This window comes from Pistacia vera, unplaced genomic scaffold (assembly GCF_008641045.1).
Source record: "Pistacia vera cultivar Batoury unplaced genomic scaffold, PisVer_v2 Contig174, whole genome shotgun sequence".
Classification (NCBI taxonomy): Eukaryota; Viridiplantae; Streptophyta; class Magnoliopsida; order Sapindales; family Anacardiaceae; genus Pistacia; species Pistacia vera.
In genome coordinates, this window is record NW_022195833.1 from 1,529,534 (window position 1) to 1,555,553 (window position 26,020).

Consider the following 26,020-nt stretch of genomic DNA (forward strand, 5'->3'; position numbering starts at 1 on the left):
GTTCAATACTAATTGAAATTGGATAAATCATAAATTTTAATTTGTCTCCCACAAGATTTGATTAAGATATAGGTAAACTCTAATTTTCCCAAAATTTATCAAAAATCTCTTACCATGCAAAGTAATGGGCATAAATATCTATATTCATCAAAATCATTTTATAAAAATATATAAATAAATTTAGGTTTTCAGATAGAGCATTCCTGTTCTATTAAAAATAAATTTAATAAATTTGGGGATTGATATAAATAATAATGTTATTATACATAACTTTCAAAACATAAAAAACACGTAGAAGATGATTATATTAATTAAAAACATTATCAATATTAAAATTAAATACTCATCATTATTTTAAAATTTGTATTATTTTTTAAATTTCGCCTCTCACATCGATTCTTGGTTCTACAGAGTTGAAGTAAAATTGTGATATTTTGTCCCCAACTCTGGATGAAATATTTAATGAAAAGGACTTAAGGAGGTAACACGTTACCAGTATTAGATCATGTGATGTTTTCAGTGATCTAGGCCTAGGGAATTCCTTCTGATCCTAGTTGATTTCCAGAAATGCCCCTTGTCTCTCCGGACTCCAATCTTTTACTTTCCAAACTACACATATTATTAGTAACTCTCAAGACTCCATTGAGAGTTATAAATTTGCATAAGATGATACACTAATATTTTGCATTGGATCAATACACTAAAAGTAGAAGGAAGGGCTGAAGACTTAAATAGGAAGTTTGTAGCGTTTAACAAACAATATCAGATTATGTTGTGGGAAAGAGCTAAAGGCTTAAATAGGAGAATTGTGGCGTTTAAGAAACAATATCAGGATTATGTAATGGGAAAGAAGAGGTTTTAATATGACAGAGAATGAGGAAGTGTCATCTATGAGAGTAAGGTAAAAGAGCATATTAGATGTGTTTATATATTTTTGCAAAAGGAATATATGGTTGAAATTGTGGTATTTGAAAAACAATATAAGGTAATTTATTGTGGGAGAAGAAGAGGTTTTAGTATGAGAGGATATAGAGTAAGGATAAGTATTATGTAGACGGTAAAATCTACCTTGAATGTCGTAAGGATGAGGTCAGTAACAATCTCGTAGACCTGCAGGGACAAAAAGAGTGAACATGAAAGCTCGAGAGACACCAATGAGGTGTTGACCGTAGGCACTCTAACATTCAAGTTAGCACGATTGAAAGGAATTTAGTAAGGCTGAGAACGGGTAAGGGTTTACCTGGAATGGTTGGCTAGGGTGCGACTGATCAACTTAGAGTTGCCAAGGCATGACTCTATGACGATTATCGAGGGTAGAGTTAGTCGGAACTAGGCTCTACAATTGGGAAAGGCGATGGTTCTTGGGAGCAAAAACTTAGTGATATAGTCAGAGGAGATGTGACTGAATGAATAATGAGAGAGCTGACATCTGTTTATATAGTGAGCCAAAGAAGCTTGAGTCCTTGTAGAACTAGATGTTCTCACAATAAGAGTTTGAGTAAACAGGAAACTCGTAGTGCTGATCTATGTATGAGTAGGAGTACTAGTTCATGTAAGACTAGGTGACTTGGATGAACTAGGATATGTGTGGGATTTAGAGTCCTATTGTGGGATGAGTGTAGACTGATTGACTAAAACCTGAGGTAACTTATAATGTTGAAAGGCCTAACTCGTGGAGTGGCCCAAAATGTAGGTTGACCCAATTCATAGGGTGACCTTGATCATAGGGTGATCCACCTCGTTGAGTAACCCAACTCATAGAGTAGGCTAACTTGTGGTATGGACCAACTCGTATAATCGGCCAGCTCATATAACGGTCCTTCTTACAGAATGTGTTATCTTGCTGGATGGTCCTTTCACAGGATGAGTTTTGATATAGGCCTAACTGGAGTTGGGCTGTGACATTGAGCCTTAAGCTTTCGGGTCAATTGGAGTTGGGCTTTTGCTTGAGTGCAATTGGAGTTGGGCCGTGGCATAAAGCCATCTACTATTGGGCCAACTAGAGTTGGGCCTTAGCGCGGAGCCTTTTGCAATTGGGCTAGTTGGGAGCCTAATACGGATTTTTGCATCAACATATTATAACTAAGGTTTTTACTACATTAGTGCATGAGGAAACTTTTTAACCGACTTTAATAGATTTCAATGGTAATGAATGTGTTTGTTGTCCACTAGTGAAAAGTGATAATAACAAAATAAATGCAAAATGAGTTGTATCAATTGATTTGATATGAAGTTGTATAATTCATAATTGGATATAATATTTTGTGCACAATATTATTAAATGTATGAAGAGATATATATTTTCAAGTCATGCACAAGATTGATCCCTTTTTTTTTTTTATCATTATCAGGAGTATTTGAGAAAGTTTTTAATTGCTACAGACCACATTATGGAGGCAAGTAAGGTAAAATATCCCTATACAACAACATTAGATGATCAACATGTCATATGGCATGCAATATCATGTCATAATTTAGATCACCCCAATAACAGAGTATTAATATCAAATATGACATTTATATTATCAATATAACTAATAGAACCAACCATTTGAAATTGTGAGACCTGCTTTTCCTCCTTCGTTTAAATCAGTGTTTACAAAACAAGTAATGGGCTAAATTGTTTATTTTTATTTGATTTTAGTTTTAGGTAGATATGATATCATTAGGGTGTTCACACTAGTTTGCGTATATTTTAACTACCGGTTGGATAAGAATTCCAGTAGCCACCTCTATTAGTGCTTAGATGACTTAAACTCAAGAGTTCATAGAATTTCTTTTTGCTCTATTACCATGAGTAGGGGTGTTCAAAACTGATTTTTCGGTTCATGAATTTTCCAACCGGTTAAGGGGAAAACCGGTTAGTAAAATCCGGTTAACTGGTTTTAATTTAATATTTTTATAATAAATCGGATTTTTTTATTTTTTATTTTTATAATAAACCAATTAGTAAAACTAGTTTCGGTTAACCGGTTTCTATATTCTCCCAAACTAGTAACAGAATTGAAAATTTGGTTTTTTATTTTTTTTTGAACCAAAATCGAACTGGTTTTTCGGATAACCAAAAATTTGATTCGATTCGATTTTCTGCATTTTTTTGAACACTCTTAACCATGAGATCTTCCTGTGGTGGTTAAAATATGATATATTTGTCTTATTAAAACTAGAGCACTCAAGTAAAATTATGAAATTTTGCACAACTTTCCCGCTTTGGATCAAATATTAACGAAAAGGAGTAAACACCTTAATAGATCCTTGGCTGTTTTCAATGATATAGGGAATTCCTTCCTTCCAATCCTAGTTGATTTCCACAAAAGCCCCCTACTCTCCAACCTCTCACTTTCTCAAATGCACATATTATTAGTAACTCTCAAGACTCCACGGAGTCACTTTATTAAATAATCCACCCACCAACACTTGATCATACTCTTGACATTTGGATGCCTTCCCTTCAAAGGAAGGAACTCTCTCTGCGGGGATGCTTCTTTCATCCCTGAAGTTTAGGGTTTCTTTGTACCCCAATACTATGAAATACAAACACTCCAGTCCTGTGAGATTAATAAAGTTAGTGTTTTTGATCCACTGTCGTAAAAACGTAAGGAGTTTCTAAAGTGTATATTCCATTAATATGTCATATTTACTCATATAGTATTAAGAAAGTAGGTCAATAATACTAACATCAATCATCTAACAAGACTAAAGTGTTTATATCTCGTTGGACCGGGGCAAGGTTATATACTTCAAAATTAAAGGATGAAAGTAAAATATGCCCTCTTAAGATCTAAATCTAATCCACACACTTCCTTCTCCTTTTTATTATTCCCTCCATCTTTAACTGACCTCTCCACTTCACAACTGCCTCTCTTTCTCTTCTCTTTTCCCTTAAATCTTTCATTTCTTCACCATTTTCGCAACATTCCCACCAAGATGGGCATCAAAACTTCCATGATCTTCTTCATCTTCACTGCAATTTTCTTCTGCCTTGTCTATCTTTACATCCCAATCACAAAACCATCCATTGCCGTATCCTCCAACAACATTCTACTCAAATCTCAGAACCCATATCCAGTAACCTTTGCATACTTAATTTCTGCATCAAAAGGCGACACTGTCAAGTTGAAAAGAGCCCTGTTGGCTATGTACCATCCAGGAAATTACTATCTCATTCACATGGACAAGGGAGCTCCAGAGAATGAGCAAAACGAAATTGCAGAATTTATCTCAAATGAACCAGTTTTCAGCCTGGTGAATAATGTTTACATGGTCGGAAAACCAAACTTGGTGACCTACAGAGGTCCAACAATGCTGGCCACAACTCTTCATGCAATGGCCATGCTTTTGAGATGCTGCAAATGGGATTGGTTTATTAATCTTAGTGCTTCTGATTATCCTTTGGTGACTCAAGATGGTATGGTGAGTGTTTCCTTTTTTCTTTTAAATATTTTTTAGGATTATTTTTTTTTCCTTCTCTGTGTTTCACTGACAGAAAATGTAAACCATTTTTGGGTTTTCAGATCTGATTGATGCATTTTCTGACTTGCCGAGAGATCTCAATTTTGTACAGCACAGTAGTCAGTTGGGTTGGAAATTGTAAGAGATTTTATCATTCTCTTTAAAGGATATTTTGTTATATTTATGAATGTTTATAAAAAGAAAATATTAATGGATAATGAATTTTCAGGAATAAGAGAGCGAAACCAATGATAATAGACCCAGGGCTTTACAGCATCAACAAATCAGAGATCTGGTGGGTTATCAAGCAGAGGACGATTCCAAATGCTTTCAAGCTCTATACAGGTTTTTATTAAATTAATCTCTCTTTTTCTTTTTTCTTTTTTAATCCCAAGTAGAAAATTAATATTGGCATTCTCCATAAGTTTTCACACTGCAACTTGGTTTTTGGTTGAAACAAAAAAGACTGAAAACTTAGCACTAGCATGTGAAGTTCTGAGGAAGTGAGTAACAACACGGATTCAAAGGCACATTGTACATACTTGTAAAGTTTTAAAAGTGTAATAAATAAATTAATTTTGGTGGGGTTTTTGGACATGGGACCAGGTGTTTTAGGTATTTAAAACAAAACAAAAAAAAAAAAATTATTACATTGTTAATTAACAACCAAATTGTCTTCTTCTTAAGTTACTTTCATCAAGAAGTGCTTCTCACACGTTACTTTCATGAAGAAGTGCTTCTCACCCAACTTTATTGTACCAAAAAGAAAAGAAAATTCTTTATTTTGGTAAGCTTGTGTCATTTGGAATAAATGATGTCTTTTCTTCAATTTTCCTCTTGTAGGTAGTCTTAATCATTAACTTGCTTCAACTCATAACTAAACCTAAATAATACTAACAAGAAAAAAGCTCTTCTTTGTTGTGTAATTTAATAAGGAAAAAAAAAATCGGTTCCTTAAAAATGAAATTAAATCAGAGATAAATGAAAATGCAGGCTCTTGAGTTTTAGTGTACCATTCAAATAGGTTACGTATAATGTGGAGTGTGCCTTTCATTTATTCCATATTTTATTTTTGATTTTGTAATATTTGTGTGGCAATTAGTCTTATTCGGTGGTAGGTCAGTGGTGGTTGAAAGCTGGCATTGATGGGTATATTTGCAAATCAACAACTCTAGAATATTTTAAATTCGGCATTCCATCACTTTACCTGGCTTAGCTAAAACGTCGGCATCACCACACTTATTTTTTCCTCAACTAATCCCCTAGCCTTTGGAACCACCGGCCACGGCCCTTAGAAACTGTCAATAAGACTCTCAATAGTCACTTTTATTAGTGTATAAAGAGACTCAAACTCGAGAGCTTATAAAATTTTCTGCTTCTCTTTTATCATCAGAGCACCCAGTAGTAGTTATCAGTTATCACCGCACTTAATTGATTGTTCAATCTCTTATCCAAAACGTGCACAAGTTCATTTATTTTTTTTATCTTATGCTGGGTTTCTTGATAAATAAATAATTAAGCAGTTGGTAGCTATATAAAATAAGAATTTTATTTATTTATTTTTATCTTACTTAAGTTTTTCTTTTGTTGATTCTACTATTCTAGATCAAGTTACAAAAGTTACATGCACTGCAAATCTCATACTCTTAGCATGGCATGTGCTTTCCTAATCTAACGGCCCTTTTTAGATTTTACATAAATCGATGTCTAAAAATATATAAATATTTTAGGATCCAACATATCAGTAACTTTAGAAATTAGAATTATTTAGAAAGGCAAGATCTAGAGTCTCAAAGACAACTATTTTCATTTTCTCTTTTCCGGGGTTTGTTGGGGACCTAATGTTAAACTTTTTTTTTTTTTTTTGGGTGATCGGGGGTGTTTGGACAAGCTTGCGCATACCTTAACTAATCCTTCGGGGCCCTGAGGTTAACGACCAGGTATATCCTCTAGTGGCCTCCCCTGTTATAACAACCAAAAGGAATTGAACTCAAGACTTCTTAAGTAATACAACCAGAAGTCGCTATCGCCCCATCCAACCACCTAGGGGTGGTTCTTAATGTTAAACATTTCTTCATATAGTTAAATGAGTGTTGACATATATTGGAGACATGCCAAAATTACTTCATTAATTGATAAAAATGAAAATTTTGTTGACTAATGTTGGAAGCATGATTAAACACATAAACAAAAACTGTCATAGAATGTGATTTTTATTTGGATGGTTGTCTTCTAGACTAAAGGGGCAAAGAAATTTCTTTACATCATTTCATCTGTGTTCATTTTATCTCTGCCGAGGATAATAATTTTGGAACTACAATGCATCATCAGGTTCAGCATGGACAATATTATCAAGATCTTTCGCAGAGTATTGCATAGTGGGATGGGACAATTTGCCGAGGAATCTCCTTCTTTACTACACCAACTTTGTGTCTTCTCCAGAGGGATATTTCCAGACAGTTATATGCAACTCTGAAGACTACAAGAACACCACTGTGAACCACGATCTCCATTACATTACTTGGGATAATCCTCCCAAGCAGCATCCGCGGTCCCTAGGCCTCAAAGATTTCAGAAGAATGCTTCTAAGCAACCGCCCGTTTGCCAGAAAATTTAAGCAGAATAACAAAGTTCTCGATAAAATCGATCAAGAGATCCTCAAAAGGCAGCGCCGTCGGGGATACACTTACGGAGGTTGGTGTTCAAAGAGTGGAAAGAACTCATGTTCAGGTTTTCAAAGTGAAAATTATGGAGTTTTGAGGCCTGGACCAGGGTCTAGGAGGTTGAAAACTTTACTAACAAGACTCCTTTCAACTAAGAGTTTTTCAAAGAGGCAGTGTAGATAGATTTCATATTCCAAATCAATCTCACGTATGTATTGATCATTGGTTTGATATAAATATATTTGATTTACACTCTTTCATTGCTAGAAATATTGATATTATGGATATCTTAATTTGTTTAATAAAATGCCCTTGCACGGTAAAAGAAATAAGATAAGTAAAAACTTCAATAATATGTAAACATAATGTTCAATCAACTTGTAACAATAATCTTGATGATGATTTTCTTCATCAAGATACTACGAGTAAACTTCATTTGATCAGTGTTAAAAGATATGTATACCTGTATCAAGATAAGCCGCTTGGTCAAGATATACATCATTCAAATCCATGTAGTATGCATTAATTCATCATTAGTTCATATCTAAATGCATTCTTTCTTTAAAGATAAAATTAATTGGACTCTGTGTAGCACTAGAGTCCAATTAACTATACTCATGAAAGGTTCCTTGACTGGACTACTGGGCTAGCTGTCAGCTGTTGACTAAACTCTAGCTGGACCCTTATGTAGGAGTCTAGTTAATTGGACTTTAGAAAAGCCCTTGACTGGACTCTAACAGAAACTAAATCTCATGTTGAAATCTTATAAATCAACTGATAATTTGAGTTCATGTTTATGTTATTTTAAATTACTGTTTTTTATATTCCTACAATATATGAAAATAAGATCTTACAGATTAAGATTAAATATTATGTTGAAAAAGAAAAAGTGGAGAAGATGATTTGAAAGAAATGCTATAGCACATTGGAACATTATTTACAATTTTGTATTATAATAAGAAGTTAAATTTTTTAAAACCAAAATGGGGAAGGGGAATATCGCTATAGCTCAAAATAAAAATTTAAACACTTAAAAAAATAAAAAGATAAACATCCCAACATGTTGCATGCATGAATATGAATTGCTGTGGAAAATTCATGAAAGACATGAAAGACATGTATGTTTCTCTATCCCCACTGTGTTCATCGAATTTATGTTTTCTTTTCATAAATCTAGATTATGTAAATGTATTACTTGTTAAAATGTAAAGGAGAAGATTATTAAGACTAAAATGGTAAAGAAATTGGAGATGCATATCATGCATCTTAATCTATATGGTTATGTTTTTAAAAGCAATCAACAAATACTATAAATTAACCAACTTATTTTTTTTTTTTTTTTTTTTTTTTTTTTGGCTTATAAGTTCAAAAAAGTTAAACAAACATATTAGTTTAATTTTAGAGCTTATAAACTAGTTTGACTAACTATAAGTTTAGACAAACACCCCTAAAACAGTACATTTTAGAGAAAGAAATTGAATGAATACGTGGAGTCAAAGACTATTGTACATAAAACTTTTCAGTCTTTCTTTTTAAAATTCTATCAAGGGACCAAACTTTTGTCAAAATTTGTTTAAAAAGAGGGTTGCGGAACCCTTCCCTGTAGGGGTAGCTTAGGATCGAGTCCCGATTTTTTACGTAACTTTTGACAACATATTTTAGTCATTAGATCAAGTATTTAAATGGTAGGATTAAATCTAATTTATATTTTTTTCAAGTGAATTGAATCTCATCATAAAAAGCTAAACCAATGGCTTTAAACTTGTGTAATTTTTTCAGTCATTGGATCAAAATTATAGAAGTTTTTCATATCATATTTTTTTATTGGTTATTTTTAACAACCACCCCTAGGTTTTGAGAAATTGTAGCTAAATGGATAATTGTACTGTATAACTCAAAAACTACGCTTGACATTTCATAAATTGTTCAAAAACCACCCTTATTCACGAAGTTCGTTAATTCTCTGTTACAAAAATTGTAAAATCGCTCTTTTATCCTTAGTTTTACATTTAATTAAAAATAAATTATAAAATTATAAATAAAATCACTAAAATATCCTGTAACAATTAACTAAGCACACTTTTTTATAGTTTTACCAGTAAAACTAAAAATGGCTCTGTTAATCTATAATGACACGATATAGACAGAAGGAAAGGGGCATATTACTTTTGTTACTATAATATATGAAATTAGAATTATAGCAGCAAAATCCCTGCGCTCCTCTAACGGTCACCTTGCCCCAAGGCCCCCAACATTTAAAATTCGTTCACCAACTTTTTTCCCATAAAGAAAAAAAGGTTAATGAAAGTTGGCCCACACACCACAACGGTCACATTTCCCACCTTGATTTTAATTTGATGCATTCTAAGAACATCTTCTTTTAGCCTCATTAATAAACCCCGTTAATTAAATAATAAAACAATAATTAATTATATTAAACGACAAACAGAAACATCCACCAAAACAGTTCACAAAGCAACCGTGAATCTACAGGATTTGATCGGAAAGCGACGGTAGTCGCCGGACAAAATTCATCGGAACAGACGGCATGTCGTCTCGGAACCTTGGGTGGCGCAGGTAATAGAACTCACATCCTAAAACAAACACCTTAAACGGCACCACATAAAAAACCAATGACGCGATTAAGCAAAATACCACAAATATCCCTGTGGCTCTTGGATCCCTCCAGTTAAACAACGCCTCCAAACGTTCTCCCTGTGCTGCCACGTCACCTAACAGTGTCTGTGCTCGACCCGCTAAGGCCCGTAACCGGTCGTATCGGATACGGACCACATCTGGTGATCGTGCGGTGGGGAATCCATCAAATTCCTCATCAAGTTCATCAGGGCCAACCACGTCTACGTAAGAGAGCCTTGGGTCCATGTTGAGTGGGCCCCGTTGGCGAAAACGGAATCGCAACGCTAAGATTAAAAAGGCGTACATGAATACAGTGGGGAGCACTAGATGTGGACATAACACAATTGCTATAAGTAGCACGTGCACTAAAATTGTGGTGGGAGGGTGCACCCAAGTACGGATTCCATCTAACCAACGTGCCAGAGTTGCCGCACGTGTCAAACAGCCTACTACCCGGAACCAATTAGCTTTGCTTCTCCTCATACTCCACACGTGTGTGTCTGAATCTATCATGTACTGAACAACTTCTTGTCCCAATGGCGGCTCGGACCTGGCTAGCCGAGCCGTCACTATGCGCATAGCCGTGTGGCGCAGAATGTCTTGTTGGGGTGGACTCAGTGGACGCAGATAGTGCATTCTTGGTAGCATTGGACTAGTGTACGCTTGTATCACACTTATCCATGATGAGCAAGAAAATCTAACGGCTATCTCGATCTCTCCCATTTTCTTGGCCCCACCAGGTAACAGTACAGTGAGAGAATACGAATTTAAGTACACACGATTTGTATCAAGCGTTGAGAGCCGTACACGTATTTTTCCAACTCTAATATCCTGACCTGGTTTCCCTGATTCATCACACTTGTACCTTCCATTATCAAACACACCGATCGTGAGTACTGTACATGGATCATAGACATCCCACGTGTATTGCTCATTCCACCGTGGATTAAATCGGTCAAGGATCGTACGAGTACGGACCCACTTGGGCCCATATTTAGCCACAACATAAGCATCAATAGTGCCACGTGTACCGTCCTTAGTCTTGACTGGAAGCAAATTGGTGGCACCACGAATCCCCACCTCAAGTAAACCGATTGGAGACTTGGCTAGTTGTTTAGCGGCAGCTCGAACATCACTAGTCACGTGAGCTGCTTCATCTAGCACGTGGTAGCCACCTTCCAGACATACCTTCACGTGTATTCTTCCTGCATATGGTTTGTTCTCATCACAAACCAAATTGAACCATCTTGATTTTGGTTCTGCCCGATCATCAATCCGCCGCTCGATGCTTGACATTTGTATTTTTGCATGGCCCACCGCACACCAATTTGTAACATCCTCCACTGTCACCACTAGAAACGGCTCAAACGGTTCAGCAGCTACAAAAACCAAATCCTCATTCCAAGTCGGGTTTGCTGAACTGGATGGTGACAACCCAACCGACGTTCGACCCGTTTTGAAAACTTGAGCTCCGAGTTGACCTTTGACATAAAGCTCAGGACTCCTAACCTTAGGCTCGGATCCCGAACCAAGCTGCAAATCCTGGGTTTGGATAACCGTTAGTCTCAAATACCAAAGTTTGGGAGACAAGTATACCTTGGCTCGGGTCTCCGGTATCAACCCACCGGAATCCGACTGCCAAGCCTCTTGGAAGGCTTCATCAGCCTGCGTTCCGATCCAAACAGCGAGCATGACGTCATTTCCAGGTGACTTTTCCGATTCTAAGCTATACCACTGTGGAGCTAAAGAACTATCTGGTGGGACTCTTTTTGGCACCTCTTGCAAATCAAACGCCACCGTTCCCAAACAATTCTCAACAGCCTCTTCGTTTTCTTTCTTCTCTTCGGTCCAGACTGAAACCTCCAACGAACTGGAATTCAAACCTTCTTTATCAAAAGCAAAAACTTGGTCCCAATCTTTATCAGTCTGGTTCTTGGTTTTAATACTGTGAGTACCGATCACGAGCTTAGCGTACGACGGACCGTTAGATTCAGCGCTGGCTCGCTTAGCCTTCACGACACGTACGTATAAAAACGGCATACGATCAACAAGATCGTAAGCGCTGCGGCTCCGATCGCTAGCAAGAGACCGAAGCTCACGATCATTAAGGCGAAGATCTTGTGTTTTTGCTACCGTCTCTACTATCGTTTTATCTTTTGTGTTGCTCGGTTTATCATTATGAGCCAACGGCGGATTCTCTACCTCCACCGGTGGAGCCTCCGGCGGAGGAACCTCCGCAGGTTTAGGAGTCTCCTCCGCTGGCTTCTCTTCTTTAGGTTTCTCTTCTTCTTTCTTCTCCTCGGCTTTCTCTTCCTTTTTCTCCTCAGCTTTCTCTTCTTTTTTTTCCTCCGGCGGTTTCTCTTCCGCCGTCTGAGGTGCCGCCGCTTCTACAGATGCATCCGCCGCCTGCGCCGGAGGATCTTCATCTATGTAGAAAACTTTAAGCCCGATCTGTCCCTTAATCTGCGAAAACACGCTTCGCTTTTCCAACGGATAGTATACAAGAGTCTCGGATCCAGTTTTTACAAAAGAAGAACCAGCAATCTTTACTTTCCCAAGAAACGTACTTCTTTTGCCAGTCTTCTTATCGTTATATAGATTTATCTCCAACATTTCTGCAGCCATAGACTCTGTATCGTGGACAAGAAACTCAAGTCTCTCATCCCACAGCGGATTCAGATCTCTGAACTTAGTCTTCGTTCTTCGTCTCTGCCCATCGAAGTCCACAATCACGTAAGCACTTGCAGTCCCTTGACCGTCTTTTGGCATCAAATTCTTGGCGTTGCAGACCTCAACGATCAGCTTTCTACTAGAAGTTTCCGCCATCTTTACAAAGAGAGAGTTAAAGATACAAAAGATTAACAAAGATTTTTCAAACTGGTTTTATTGAGAGTTGAAAGTGAGAGAGTTTAAGAATTGAGAGAGGATAGGGGAGGGGAGAGTGAGTGTATGAATTGGAGAAGAGGGGCCAGGTTAAAAAGGAAGAGTGGGGAGCGGGGACACGTCGGAGAGACACGTAGACCAAGGAGGACAAGTGGCATGATTCGTTTTTGGATGGATAGTGGGAGCAGATAAGCAATAGTAGCGTGGGTGATCTGAGGCCTGAGCAGCGTGCCTGGTGCTGAAAGTTTGAGTTAGGTACAGATTTTAGAGCAGTATTTGCCGATTTTGAGCTGCAAATTAAGACTTGGTTTTGCAGATATTTACCATACCTTAACCTATAGGGTCATGTTTGGAACGTCGATTAGAAATTAATAAAATAAAATTACGAGGAATGAAAACCAATGAAATGAAAGTATTATGAGCGAATAAAATGATATTACTTACTTTGGTTGTAATATAGAGTGTTGATGGTATGAAACATTATTTGTTGCTTTTGGACCAAAATATCCTTAATTTATTTTATTTATATTTAAAAAAAATTTAAATAGTTTAAAATAAATAAAATTTCAAATATTTGAAAATAAATAAATTTCTATTTCCTTGTCCATTCATTCCAACCATGACCTAATTACTTTATTATTATTATTTTTTTTATAATATGATTATAATTGAATGAAAAATATTTATCAACCAAACCACACGTGTGATTTGTGTATAAAATTTTCATGATTTCATATTGTAACTTTGAATTCTTTATAATTGGTTATATGTAACGTTAAAATATAGTAATCGCATAAAATATTGGTTCATTGGGTCATGATAACATTATGCAAAGGGGCAACAACAAAAGCAGTAGAAGCATGAACAGTTTGTCACTTATCATTCATTTCTTGTGGCCATTTATTTTGATTGATTGATTGATTGATTCTTCTATCAGTACCAGATATTTATCTTCGAAGTACAAAATGATAAAAATATGTTTAGAACCAATTATTTTCTTGCGTTTGATACCTTGAAGAATAATAAACCAACACACAAAAAGATGCATTTTCAAAGCCATTACATGTGAATATATAATTTGGAAAAGTAATGAAAGATGGTTAAAGAAATGATTGTCCCTATACAAATTAACAAGAGGAAAAAAAAAAAAAAATTACTAAACTCATGTCACTGATTTAAACTAAATCTCAAAATAAAAATTTGATTTACAGGAACTAATTAAACTTTCATATTGGACCATAATTTTTTCAGATCATTTTTTTTTTATGACTAGTAACAAGAAAAACAAGCATAAAGGTGGAATTTAACTCATTTATAAGGTGCACAAAAAATAAAATAAAATAAATAAATAAGAAATTATTATTTCAAACGTCTTCATTATTAAAAGAAATCCATCTGAAGTTGAATCACGTTGGATTATTTGTATGGGATTAATATAATGGATCAAATCATATTACACGTTAATTCATTAATCTATTCTACAAAAATAGATTACTATGTCAAGAAAGAAAATCTGTAAATTACCTTAAAATACTAAGCAATGAACTCCAAGAGGTTGATCCGGTGGTAAAGAATATTTGCTCTTTTTATTGAGTTTTTTAGTTTAAACCATCTTATGGAAACTTATCACATTTGTGGTTTACTTGAAACATTGAACTTAATTAACTCTGAGAATTAGTTAAGGTACGTGCAAATTGACCAAACATCCCAGGGTCCATTTGTTTTATTATTTTGGATAGGATTTTGGGGATAATATTGGATAGTTGAATAGAGGAGTATTACGAGGTAAAATTTAAAAATTTCTAAAAAACCCCTAAGTTTACTAATTTAATAAACACCCCAATATATAATTTTTTTTTTAAATGACAAAAACACCCCCACCACCTACAGTGCCAGATTCTAGCCACCATCGTCGGAATCTGGTCGAAAAATTGCGTTACACCATAGATCGGCCGGATTTTACGGGTAGGGCGTTGATATGGCCTTTTCCAGAAAAGGCCAGATCTACGGCCAGATCTGGCCATTGACGGCCGCAAATGTCCATCTTTGGTCGTCAGCGACGGCCAAAGATATGGCCGTCGTTGTCTGTCAATAATGGCCAAGATTTGGCCGTCGCTGACAGCTAGATCTGACCTTTTCCAGCCAGATCCACTTTGGATCTGGTCGGAAAAGGCTAGATTAGTAAATTATCGACCATTTTCGGTGGTGGTATAGACCGTTGTGATAGATTCCGGCTACCACCGGTGGTGGTTGCTGGAATCTGGTTAGTATTGGTGGGTGGGGGTGTTTTTGTTAATTTTTAAACTTTTTTTTGAGGGTATTTATGAAATTAATAAACTTAAGGGGTCTAAAAATAATTAAAAAAATAGACAAATATTTCTCAAATAATGTGTCAAACAATATTTTGGGAATATGAGTAGAAATAATAAACGCCCCAGTCATCCAAAAAAAAAAAAAAAAAAAAAACCCTAAGTAATGCATATATATACCCATAATGGAAATTACGTGGACCGAAGAGGGTAATTGATTAACAAATGTTTTGATAAAATCAAAGATTATATAGATCAAGATTCTCATAAAATTCAGTTCACTTTTGGCTTGTAGCTGAGACAAGTCACAACCCTTCATAAAAGAGGCACTGAACGCGAGTGCAACTTGCTATTCTCTGCAAAAATGAACGTTTCTTTGTTCCTGTTCTTCTTTTAACAACTCAACCACTCGAGATTTTTCCTAAATTAAAAACCCACGTACGCCATTGAATTTCTGACAAAATTGGTGTCGATTCATAATATAATAATGTGGTCGTCTTGGTGGATTACTAAATAATTGGTAAAGCTGAATTCTATGTTCAAAATTTGTAAGAGAAGGAAAGGAATCTTGATTCATGAAAAGTACTTGCATGAGTTTCAAGTGTTGTGTAATTTTATTATCTTAATTAAGGGTTTCTAATGCAATTTCTGACAGATTTTGGTACTGAAAACTTGCATTTAAGGGTGGCAATTTTCGACATATAACGGTAATATTGAATTAGTAACATTAATAATAATATAACAGATTGGTAACATATAATATAAAATAATTAATAAGATGGGCTGATAATTCAGACAAGAATCCATCATATTTATCTCACATTCTACATTATATATTTCCAATCAAATAAACTCATTTATAGATGTAGCTGATAATCTCTTCATTCTTATGTTACAATATTTGATAATAAAATAAACACATTTATAAAAGAATTTGAAAAGTTAGAAAGATTCGAAAACTTTTAATTTAATAAAAAGTTTAACTAAAGTGAATGTAAAATAACAAACATGCCTGTAATTCTTCACATTCCTTAATAGGGTCCTAACCGATGTTTTAAAACCCAACCCGGGGTGAAACCCAGCAAAGTTTCCGGGTCCCGGGTGGACCAGTTTAACCGGTTTGACTAGTTGACAAACTTTTAAAATTCAGCAAATATACCCCTAAAAATTTTGTAAGTCCCAACAGGTTTGAACTTTATCAAAAACACCCCAAATGCAAATTGACCAGCTACTGATTGGCAGCGACAACACCCAGATGCAACCCCAATCGTCCCTTAAGCCCATTTTCGTTAAAATCTACTCAAGATCTGGCTGAAATAGGTTCGATTTCAGTCAGATCTCACCGACGCCGGCGTCGGCATTCCAGGCCATATCTCATTGACGCCGGTGTCGAAAACCCTCCCCATCACCCATGAATCACTCCCCTCTTCCTCCTGACCAACCCACCTCACCCCACCCCCGTTAGCCTCGCCAATCGCCGTCAAAATCCCATTGTTGCCGCTATCAGGTTTGTTCGATTTTCGGTCGATTTACTCACCGGAAATCAACGCTGTCACCACCATTCCATTCACCGGCACTTACTCTTCAAAAGCCCCAACCTTTCGGTCGTCAATTGTTCGCCGATCATCCTCCTAAATCTTAGGGTTTTGGGGTGAATCAGAAAAGTTAAACCCGGCCTGTTGAAGCTTCCGGGTCCCGATTAAACCTGTTAAACCGGCCGGGCCAGGTCGGGTTTTAAAACACTGGTCCTAACAATCCATGTTTTTGGCTGTTTTTTTAGTGAGCACCCTTTGACTTAAAAAATGCGACCCTACATAACCCCTAATTTTTAATGAACTTTTAGGTTATTCTATTTAAGTTTGTGGGAAAATGATGATTTTGCTATTCACCTAAATTCAATCAATCCAACGTCTAAAATCTATCAACAATATTGATGAAACGTTTTATAAATTTGAAGGTTGAATTAAGAAAACTTTCGAAACCAACAGATACTCATTACAAAAAGACCAAACACATAGAGGTTGAGGTTGCAGCTTTGAAATTAGTAAGTGCCCACAAAAAAGGTCAATCACACAAGGGCTAAGTTGTATTTCTGAAACTTACTTATGCTCACTACAGAAATACCAAACACATAAGATTTACTATAATTAACCCTTAAAAAAATATATAATAATTTTTAAAAAGAATTAGACTGATATGCTGCTTCAAGCCGCCAGAGACTATGGTAGAGATGGTTAATTTTTTACTCACTTCAATTTTATTTTACAAGGTTAGATGGTTGGGTTATGTGAATTAACTCACCTTCACCGTATTATCTATGTTTCTCTTCTGTGTGTAAAGCGGTTTGTCAGGGAGTTTTTAATTTGTTTCCTTTCACATATTTATTTAAAAGGTTTCTATAAACGTTGGAAGCACTTTATGTTGGTTTGATTATCACATGATCGGTCCAACATTTATATATAATGTTAAAATAAGCACAACGTTAATAAAGGAAACGTTATAGTTTAATGATTTAAACGACATGCTCCTATCCAAGGTTTAGCGAAATGGTAAGTTCCTAGCCCTGGTTTCATAATTCTAGAATTCCACCCTTAAAGTAACACTGTTACGATTGGATTTTGACACATGTAGAGAGTGTTATTGCCAAACTATCCTTGAACCATCCAATTCCAAACTACCACCATAGCCGGCCAAACCACTACTACAGTCTACCAAATCACTGTTAGAGTAGGTGCCTTAAAGCCGATCAATTATTGTAAAATTAACTCTGTAATAAATGTTTATTCATCAATAAAAAGAGATATCATTTTATATCGTGTAAATCATAGTTATATGTAATGATATATGTCATTGGGATGGTAGAACCGTGACGAGGATATCAATTGTTTCAAATCTTGATAGTGAGAACCCTATGATCACATATGGTGACCATTCTAGAAATGTCCATAGCCCCAATATTATTCTGATCAAGGACACAGATAATATGGTAATGTTATCATAACGTTGAATGACCCTGTCGAAAGGCAGTGACTGATCCCACTTGTCAAAGTTGTTTGTCGACAACCTATGCAACGCATGGGTGCTTGCTAGAGGCAAGTTCACTGGACAAACCCACCAGAGGATTCTATATGGATGGTAATCCCAATATCTATAGAATAAATCCTCCAACGAATGGTGGTGCATGTGATCCTTAGACTTGAAATTACCGGAGCACCTTGTGCACCAATTGGTGTAGTTTGACACTAGCCCAACGTAGTTCTATTCAGAGCTATCACTACGGTAGTGATTGTCTACATTGAAAAGTGTATCGAGACTATGGTTGATCGACAAAAGATTTATCACTCCTAGGTACGGGAGAAGTTATCTCACTGGGTAATTCAGTAAATGACAATGACACTAAATCTGTGACCATAGTGGGATTGAGTTATGCTCAATCCAATTTAATATTCTTGTCATTGGTCTAGTAACTGAATACAAACATGTCGAGAATATCTGAGGTTGACACTATTTCTGTACTTCAGTTTCGATGAGATAACAGTGAGAAAAGATTTGATTGCACGGTAACCTACCATTGATAGGTTGCGGTTTCGCTGAATCCGAATCTATGGGTGGCTATGATGCCTTGCTAGGGGCCAATCTGGGTTTGTGTGTAGTGAGATGATTAATTAGTGTTAATTGCAATATACACACTGTCGATATGTAAGGAGCCTACGGGTCACACAGTTATAGAAGATATTTAAGAATCAATTTGTGAGAAGGGTATTTTCATCTTTTGGATAAAAGAGTATTTTGGTAATCTTGCAGGGCAATTAAATTTGCTGAGGTTGTTGCCTGTATTTAATTTGATATTAAAATTAAATACGTGAGATTATATTTAAATATATGTAGCATATATTTAAATGAATTGTTATTATTAATTAAATGTTAATATATTATTATATATTAATTGATTTTAAATAATAATATTAATAATTTCAAATACCATTACATGGTAAGCTTGGGTTGGTGCCCATGAGTATTCCTTATTGGGATAGAGTTTTAATTAGTTGCACTATATAAGTGCAACTAATTAAAACACAATTAATGCTTTTAAAAACAAAAAACCCTAGCCACCCTCTCTCTCTCTCTCTCTCTCTCACCACGTTTTCACTCTTAGAGTGGAAAGAAAATTTCTTTTCTTTGATTGTTCTTGATTCTTGAAGCCGACAATTGTTCTAGTAAAACAATTGTCGATTCTTCGAATTATCTTTGTGTAGATTTTTGTGAGTGTGATCCTATATTTGATCGATTAGCGAAGAATACGGTGAACAGTGTCGATGAAAATAGTCGGTAAACAGTGTTGATGAATAGTACTTGATGAAGCTGTGAACAGTGTTGTGTGACGAAGTCAGAGATATTCAAAGGAGCCTCCAAGTGGGTATGAACTAAATCCTTGTATGAATTTGTTTCACATATTTTATTTTACGTTTTAAGTTTATGCATGTGAACAATACAATCTGTGCCTGGATTTGGGATATGTAAGTGATCTTCTCATTTTAGAATATCGTTTTTTTCGTGCACGAACCTGATCACTTACTACAACCACCTCATTCCAATCATCACCACAACCAGTCTGCCCCACCCACAAAGTAGCACCCATAGACCTCCACCCACCTCTCCAAAACAACACCCACCATGGAACAAATCAACCTAACACAACACATGCAAATAACCCAAATCCTCACCATCAACACATGCGTGACACTACGACCTATACTATCGCGAACACGAGCCCTCGAAGCAGTCAGCGTGACCAATCCAATCATGAACACAAACCCCGAACACAACTGAACCTATCGCGAACACAAACCACAAATGGCAGTGAGTAGTAGAGAGGTGCAAGTCGCATGATGATTGGACATGGATCGCACGTTCAAAGAACCCAATCGCGAGATGACGCGCGTGAACATGCGCGATCAAGCAGGGGATGGCAACAACGAGGTCGGTAATAGCGAGTCACATGATCGATGGGGCACTCAATCAAGATCTCAATCCTTTGTTAGTGGGCGGTGCAACTGTTCACACGAGGAAACATGCCAATCGCACCAAATTTGGGGTAGATCACTGGTGCAATTGGGATAGATGATTTAGTGTGATTTGGTTGGAATCACACTTGGCCGGTGTGATTCAGGTTGAATCCACTAGTTGGTGCAATTCCAACTAAATTGCATCCAACAAACGATCTCGCTTCCATCTTGCCATTATTGTATACAAATAATGGTAAAGGTAGAGGCAAGGAGGAGGTGGAGAGAAATCGAGATGTGGGGTTATTTTAACGTTTTAATTTTAAATTATAATAAATAACTATTTTAATTTAACTGTTAAAACTAAAAGAAATAAAATGTGGTACTTTAAGGATAAAGATTTGGAATTTATGAGACCAGGGGTGAGAGCTACCATTCTGCAATTTATTATAATTTAGGGTGGAAAATGTTTATCTAGTTTAATTAAAATCATGATTTGAAGCATCGGGTTTGAGAAGTTTAAGTGCAGCGCGCAGGCCCTGAAAAGGATAGGCTTTCATGAACTTCAAAGTTCCCACAAACCATATGAGTTTATCAACAATATAAAACTCATGAGTTAATCTATTGTTATTAAAATACGATTAATTCAGAAATTTAATATAAAACTTGAAATGTGTGATAGTATTGATATTTATAATCATTTAATCGTTAAAAATAATACAGTTATATTATTACGTAAGTAGTGCACATTAGTATTAAGTTGTCTAACAAATTCTGTGTATTTAATTTAAAGATTGAGAAGTAAAATTACAGTAATAATGAATTGAAAAAACAATAAACTTCCTTTGTTTTCACTTTCAATGGGACAGCATGAATTGAATAATTTTTGTTACTTTAATTTATCCAATCGAATTTGTTGTTTTGAACAATATTATAACTTTCTTTTAAACTAAAGTTCTATATAATTGAATACATTCACTTTTAATTCTCAGTCCACTAAAGCCACTAACTACCCATTTTTACAAAAACAAGGATGTTGCTTCTAAATTAATGAGCACCCTCCTATTCTTAGCGACTCATTTAATAAGAATAAAGTCCTACTTTGATGTACATATTCAAAAGAAAGCAAGCAATACAGAAGGGAAAAAAAGTAAAACGACCCAGAACAGAAACCCCAACCTGCATAAAGAGACATTGAAGGCAATACCCAAAAGTCTATGAGTGAAACAGGAAGATGGTAACTTCAAAAGCTAGTATCCTGGATCTTACATATTTAAGGGATTGATAAAATAATATTTGAACCTACATCAGAGTCCAGTATGACTTCTCCCCTTTCTTGCTACTTACAAGAGCCAGAACAACTGGAGTATGAAGCTGTTCAATCCAAGGGAGACAAAAAAAAGTTCATTCAGCATCAAAATACATAAAGCAGATTTAAAAGTCTCTATACAAGGTTGAAAGACTTTGAATGTCATGTTCATAGGTCGAACTTGATCCAGAAGTGCATCAATCAAATGCAAAATATCGATAGCGGCAATCTGATTGTATGGACAAAAAAGATGCATCTCTTGATAGCATAAGTGCACAAACAACTATAAAAAAAATAAAAAAAAAATGATACTCAATAGTTGTCCTAGTATATATAGCTTTTCCAGGAAAAATTCCAAGGTATGTGCTGCAGAGCTTGGAAAAATTTGACTGGCATGCTAATAAACAATAAATCACCGCATGGGACATACATTGTACATAGATATAACTAATACAGAAGGGAAATAATAGAGGTAAGGACACACCTATATCAGCAATGAAATGTGAGTCTTGAATAATTATCCAGGTTAATATCTTTCCTTCTCAGAACCATATGCATCATCCAGATAAGGGAGTAAACATCAAATAATGTATAACTATGACTAGATGTTATATAATATGATTTCTGTGAAAACCAAACCCTATTATTTAGATAACCTGATAGAAGAGAGTCGCAGCTTGGCAAGTGTCCACCATTATCAACAAATCGAATCTAGTTATCTGGTATGATGAACAACATATAGGCACATTATTGATCAGGAATCATATATTTCAGTAGTCACCAAAAATTATAACAAATATTATGCAAATTCCTATTTAGGATTGTCATAGAAATTTAAAATGCATACAATATTATATTAGTCATATACCATTTCATAGTTTCAACTTATGCAAGCAGCTATCTAGTTCCAACAGAAATGACATTACTAGATACCATTACGGCCTCTATATATCCAATTAATTTAACTTTTTATAATTGAAATGTTAATGTTATAGGTGAAAGGCAAAGAAGCAGAATATTCACACCACTTTCTTCATCAGCTAGATCATTGACTCTGAAGCTCTTCTGAGTCCAGAAAATTTAAAACTCATCTCCCCCATGCCCAGTCATGTATAGAAAACGCTTTGATCCAGGAAAAACAGTCTTGTGAGCCCAGTCAAAACTCTCAAGAAGTTCTCTATTATTATTTCATAACCCCGGTAGTCTACCCAAGTGATTGAAGTTTGGCCAAATCAAGGTCAGACAATTATCAAAATCCCTCATCTTATTATTCTTTGGAAGCAGAACATGTGTTTCTACAATACTTGAGCAGGATTAAGAAAATTGGGGGCAGGAAGGGGACTGCAGTCTTCTTTTGGAGGCATTGCATGGATATTTTTTTAATCTTTTATTTTTCCATAAGAAATAAAGAGAACTTTGCACCCAAATTTACTCCATCTTTCAATCATATTTCGATTACCTATTTTGAAATTTTAAGGTCCAACCGCTGACCAAGATTTTCCAAATTGTAATTCTGATTTGGAGCATCAACAGAGTACATGACATTCTTCATTGACCACCTCTTTAACATGCACAATGAGAACACACAAATTATTCAAAACAATTTCTTTCTTCTTTAGGGAAGTCTTTGACCTATGCAAGGAGTCAAAAGGGACAAAACTCACCTCAACATTATCACCATACAAGTTAGTTCCGTGGTTTTCATTGTTGAACACTTGGGCAAGATCCTTGTTTCTAGCATTACAAACCATGTAATTTATGAATCCAAACTAAAACAAAGAGGGAAAGGTAATAAATTTGCGCAATGGCATTATTAAAGACAAGAAAAGGAAAGAAAAAAAAATCTTACCTACACAGGGACAATGTGTTAGCCATATGCTAGTAATTAAACCTGAACAACAAGACACCACATTCAATACAACTGGCAATATCTCCAATGGCCCAAGTTTTTTAAAAATCATCACAACTTAGCATAACAGTAGCACAAAACAGTAATTTATGAATCCAACTAAAACAAGCATCAGGTAAATCAGTGGAAAGGCTACTGTAACGGGATACCAGAATCAATGATTCTGCTACCCTAAAAACTTATCAACAATACTCAAAGAAGTTGTGATTGAAGAAACTACAAGAACAAGAACAAGAACTTAAGTTTTATACATCCAGAACAGAAATGAAAACATGGGTATTGTTATAATCAAAGTAATGAAGTGGATATGCTTTATTTTCTGTAAATTTGAATCTATAATAAACAAATTCAAATAAAATAAAAACAAATAAAAGATGAAAATGACTGAGTTACCAAAAATGAGAAGTGCAAACCAAGACAGCCCAATTGTTGGTGTGCAAAGTGATCTCAGCTGAAGCAATGTATGCAGTGGAACTACAGAGAAGCAAGAGCACCACTACCACCAGAATTTTTGAACCGACCAAACAGTACATCTCGAACTGTATTGAAACTAAAATACTTGACTTTTATTTTGTGGACTCTCTACTAGGTTTGGGATTAATGCGACTGGATTCATGACAAGTATCAGTATTTGTCGCAATTGAGAATCATTTTGTTCAAGTTTACTAAAAACATCAAAATCTTTATCAGCTTCGAATCGGTGCCAGCCTGGGGATGTCTCATAATAGTAGTCTTACCTCTAATGGTTCAATCACAACCAGTGATCCCTTACTCATAATATAAACTAACCCCTTTATTAGTAGGGATGGCAAAACGCGGGGGCCGCCGCGACCAGAGAATTCAATTAGGGGGCTGGGGAGTCCCTGGCCCCGGGTTTTTACCCAAAGGTTTATAAAATTTATAGGGGCCAAAACAGTATGTGTTCAATTCTACTTGCCTACAGAGTCCATGGCACAACTTCAGCAAGTTTCAATAAAGATTGAACTTTGAAGGAAGCAAACACCATACATTTGACAATCACTAAGCTAAAACTATAAGTTACGCATAGGTTTTGGCTTGAACCATTACAAGTAATTGGTCCATCTTCAAGATAAACAAATGGAAGAGTTTAGTGATTTGTCAGTAGCATCTATTCTTATTTTCTCTTCAGTGGCACACAGATTTTATCAATAGGAGATTTAATATTAAACTAAAAAACTGATATGTTTATCACAATCTATAAGGAGATATTTCTAAACATCGCTCACGGCACCGTACGTTTAACACATAGGAATCAAACAGACACTTTGACAATTTCTCATTCTGAGAACTAACAGACACTTTGACAATTTCTCATTCTGAGAACTTACATTTGGAAACTCTTGGCTAGCTGCTGGGCTAAAGTGGCGGACCTGCAGCGGCGAAGGGCGGCTCGCATCAGGGCTACAACGACTTCGGCGGCTTCAAACGAAATCCCAGGTGGCTGGTCTGCGCCTTTGCGGCAGTGAACATACGGCGGCTTGAAACGAGAGTGAGCTCTGGGGGAGTCTCTGGCCGGCGTCAGGGAATGGCCCCCGAGAGTTACAAGTGATTCTTCATTCCAGAGATTTTACTTCGTTAAACGGTGATTTAGTCTTCCCATACAATTATTTTGGTTGGTTTAAGGCTTTCGATTATTTGTGGTCATTTTACTTTAGATGACATCGGATCAATTGCGTTATTTTTGGGAATAACTTTTACCTCATTCACTGACTCCTCTCTCGACTTTCATCAAGCATTTGCAGGTTCTCATATAATGTAATTGTTTTTTTATTTTTTTCATTTAAAGATTCAAATATGTTTTTACCTAGCTAAGCATGAAAGACTACCTGGAATTTTAAAAGGGGCAAAGTTTGCTATTTTGTTTCTGGGTTTTGGCAGAAGTTGCAAACAAATGTTTCTGGGGTCATGGATAGTCACCTTTAAATCACCATGGCACAAGCTTCCTATTTTGTTTGCATAGAAATATAGAACTGATAACGAAAGCAAACATAAAGTATTTTCAAATGTACTGATCAAACTGTGTAATCTTCTTTTTTTGTCAACATTAGCTGAAAATTAGCAATATTGATCTTTTATTGTAACGGGCATCATTTTGGTCTACCCTTGTAATATGTGGATAATGGAATTTTTGCTTGTCAGTATGGTTATTTCAGATGAGCTAGTTTGATTTGACTGTGTTTTACATTTTAATGGGATCTCTGTGCATCATTTTTTATTTTTATTGTTGTGAACAATCCTAAACGACTAAACACACATACACACAAACAGATCACAAAACACAATACCAGAATTTACCGTGGTTCACTTATCCTTTTAGATAAGTTACATCCACGTTGAGCTCTGGAAATGGAGGAGCTCGCTGCACTACTATTATTTCAAGAAATTTTCAATTACAAACCCACAATGATAAGATCACAATAGTACCCTTGATTCAAGATCAACCCGTAAATAAAACCTTTAGAGAACCTCACCCTGGACCCTCTAAACAAGAGAATAAACTCCCTTAAAGAATGATTATATCCTAACCACTCAACGCTCTTAATTACAAAGATCTATCAAGAAGAAGCCGTAAAACCTATAGAGAAAGTTTTCAATCGAAGACTCTCACTCTCTCTCATTGATTCTACAAAAAAAAAAAAAAAAAATTGTGTTTAAATACTGTTGATCACCAAGCAGCAAGTTTTCAACCATTGGATTTGAGTGTTTTCGACAATCAGGATCTTATCTAAGCCATGCTCCAAAACGACACTGCATAAGTAAAACAAAAAATAACACCGTTTTCAAGCTTCCACTTCAACATCTCCACCTTGGAAGCATTGAAAACACCTTATTAG

General features: G+C 35.7%; 2 protein-coding genes across 2 annotated transcripts; one reads left to right on the plus strand and one right to left on the minus strand.

Annotated features, from left to right (window-relative positions):
- The first annotated feature begins 3,840 nt into the window (after window positions 1-3,840).
- On the plus strand, window positions 3,841-7,346 carry LOC116126059 (beta-glucuronosyltransferase GlcAT14A). Its single transcript, XM_031411764.1, has 4 exons — window positions 3,841-4,408; window positions 4,515-4,590; window positions 4,682-4,797; window positions 6,784-7,346. The coding sequence occupies exons 1-4, from the start codon at window positions 3,928-3,930 to the stop codon at window positions 7,296-7,298; spliced, it is 1,188 nt and encodes a 395-aa protein (XP_031267624.1). The 5' UTR covers window positions 3,841-3,927; the 3' UTR covers window positions 7,299-7,346.
- Window positions 7,347-9,521: 2,175 nt separating this feature from the next.
- LOC116126065 (FT-interacting protein 7) lies at window positions 9,522-12,669 on the minus strand. Its single transcript, XM_031411776.1, has one exon. The coding sequence runs from the start codon at window positions 12,576-12,578 to the stop codon at window positions 9,603-9,605; it is 2,976 nt and encodes a 991-aa protein (XP_031267636.1). The 5' UTR covers window positions 12,579-12,669; the 3' UTR covers window positions 9,522-9,602.
- Window positions 12,670-26,020: the final 13,351 nt, after the last annotated feature.

Bases quoted from the DNA above. Each gene is read 5' to 3' on its own strand.
- LOC116126059 (XM_031411764.1), top strand. From the start codon at position 3,928: ATGGGCATCAAAACTTCCATGATCTTCTTCATCTTCACTGCAATTTTC. The intron at 4,409-4,514 runs GTATGGTGAGTG...TTGGGTTTTCAG, and splicing joins TCCTTTGGTGACTCAAGATG to ATCTGATTGATGCATTTTCT. The intron at 4,591-4,681 runs GTAAGAGATTTT...ATGAATTTTCAG, and splicing joins AGTCAGTTGGGTTGGAAATT to GAATAAGAGAGCGAAACCAA.
- LOC116126065 (XM_031411776.1), bottom strand. From the start codon at position 12,578: ATGGCGGAAACTTCTAGTAGAAAGCTGATCGTTGAGGTCTGCAACGCC.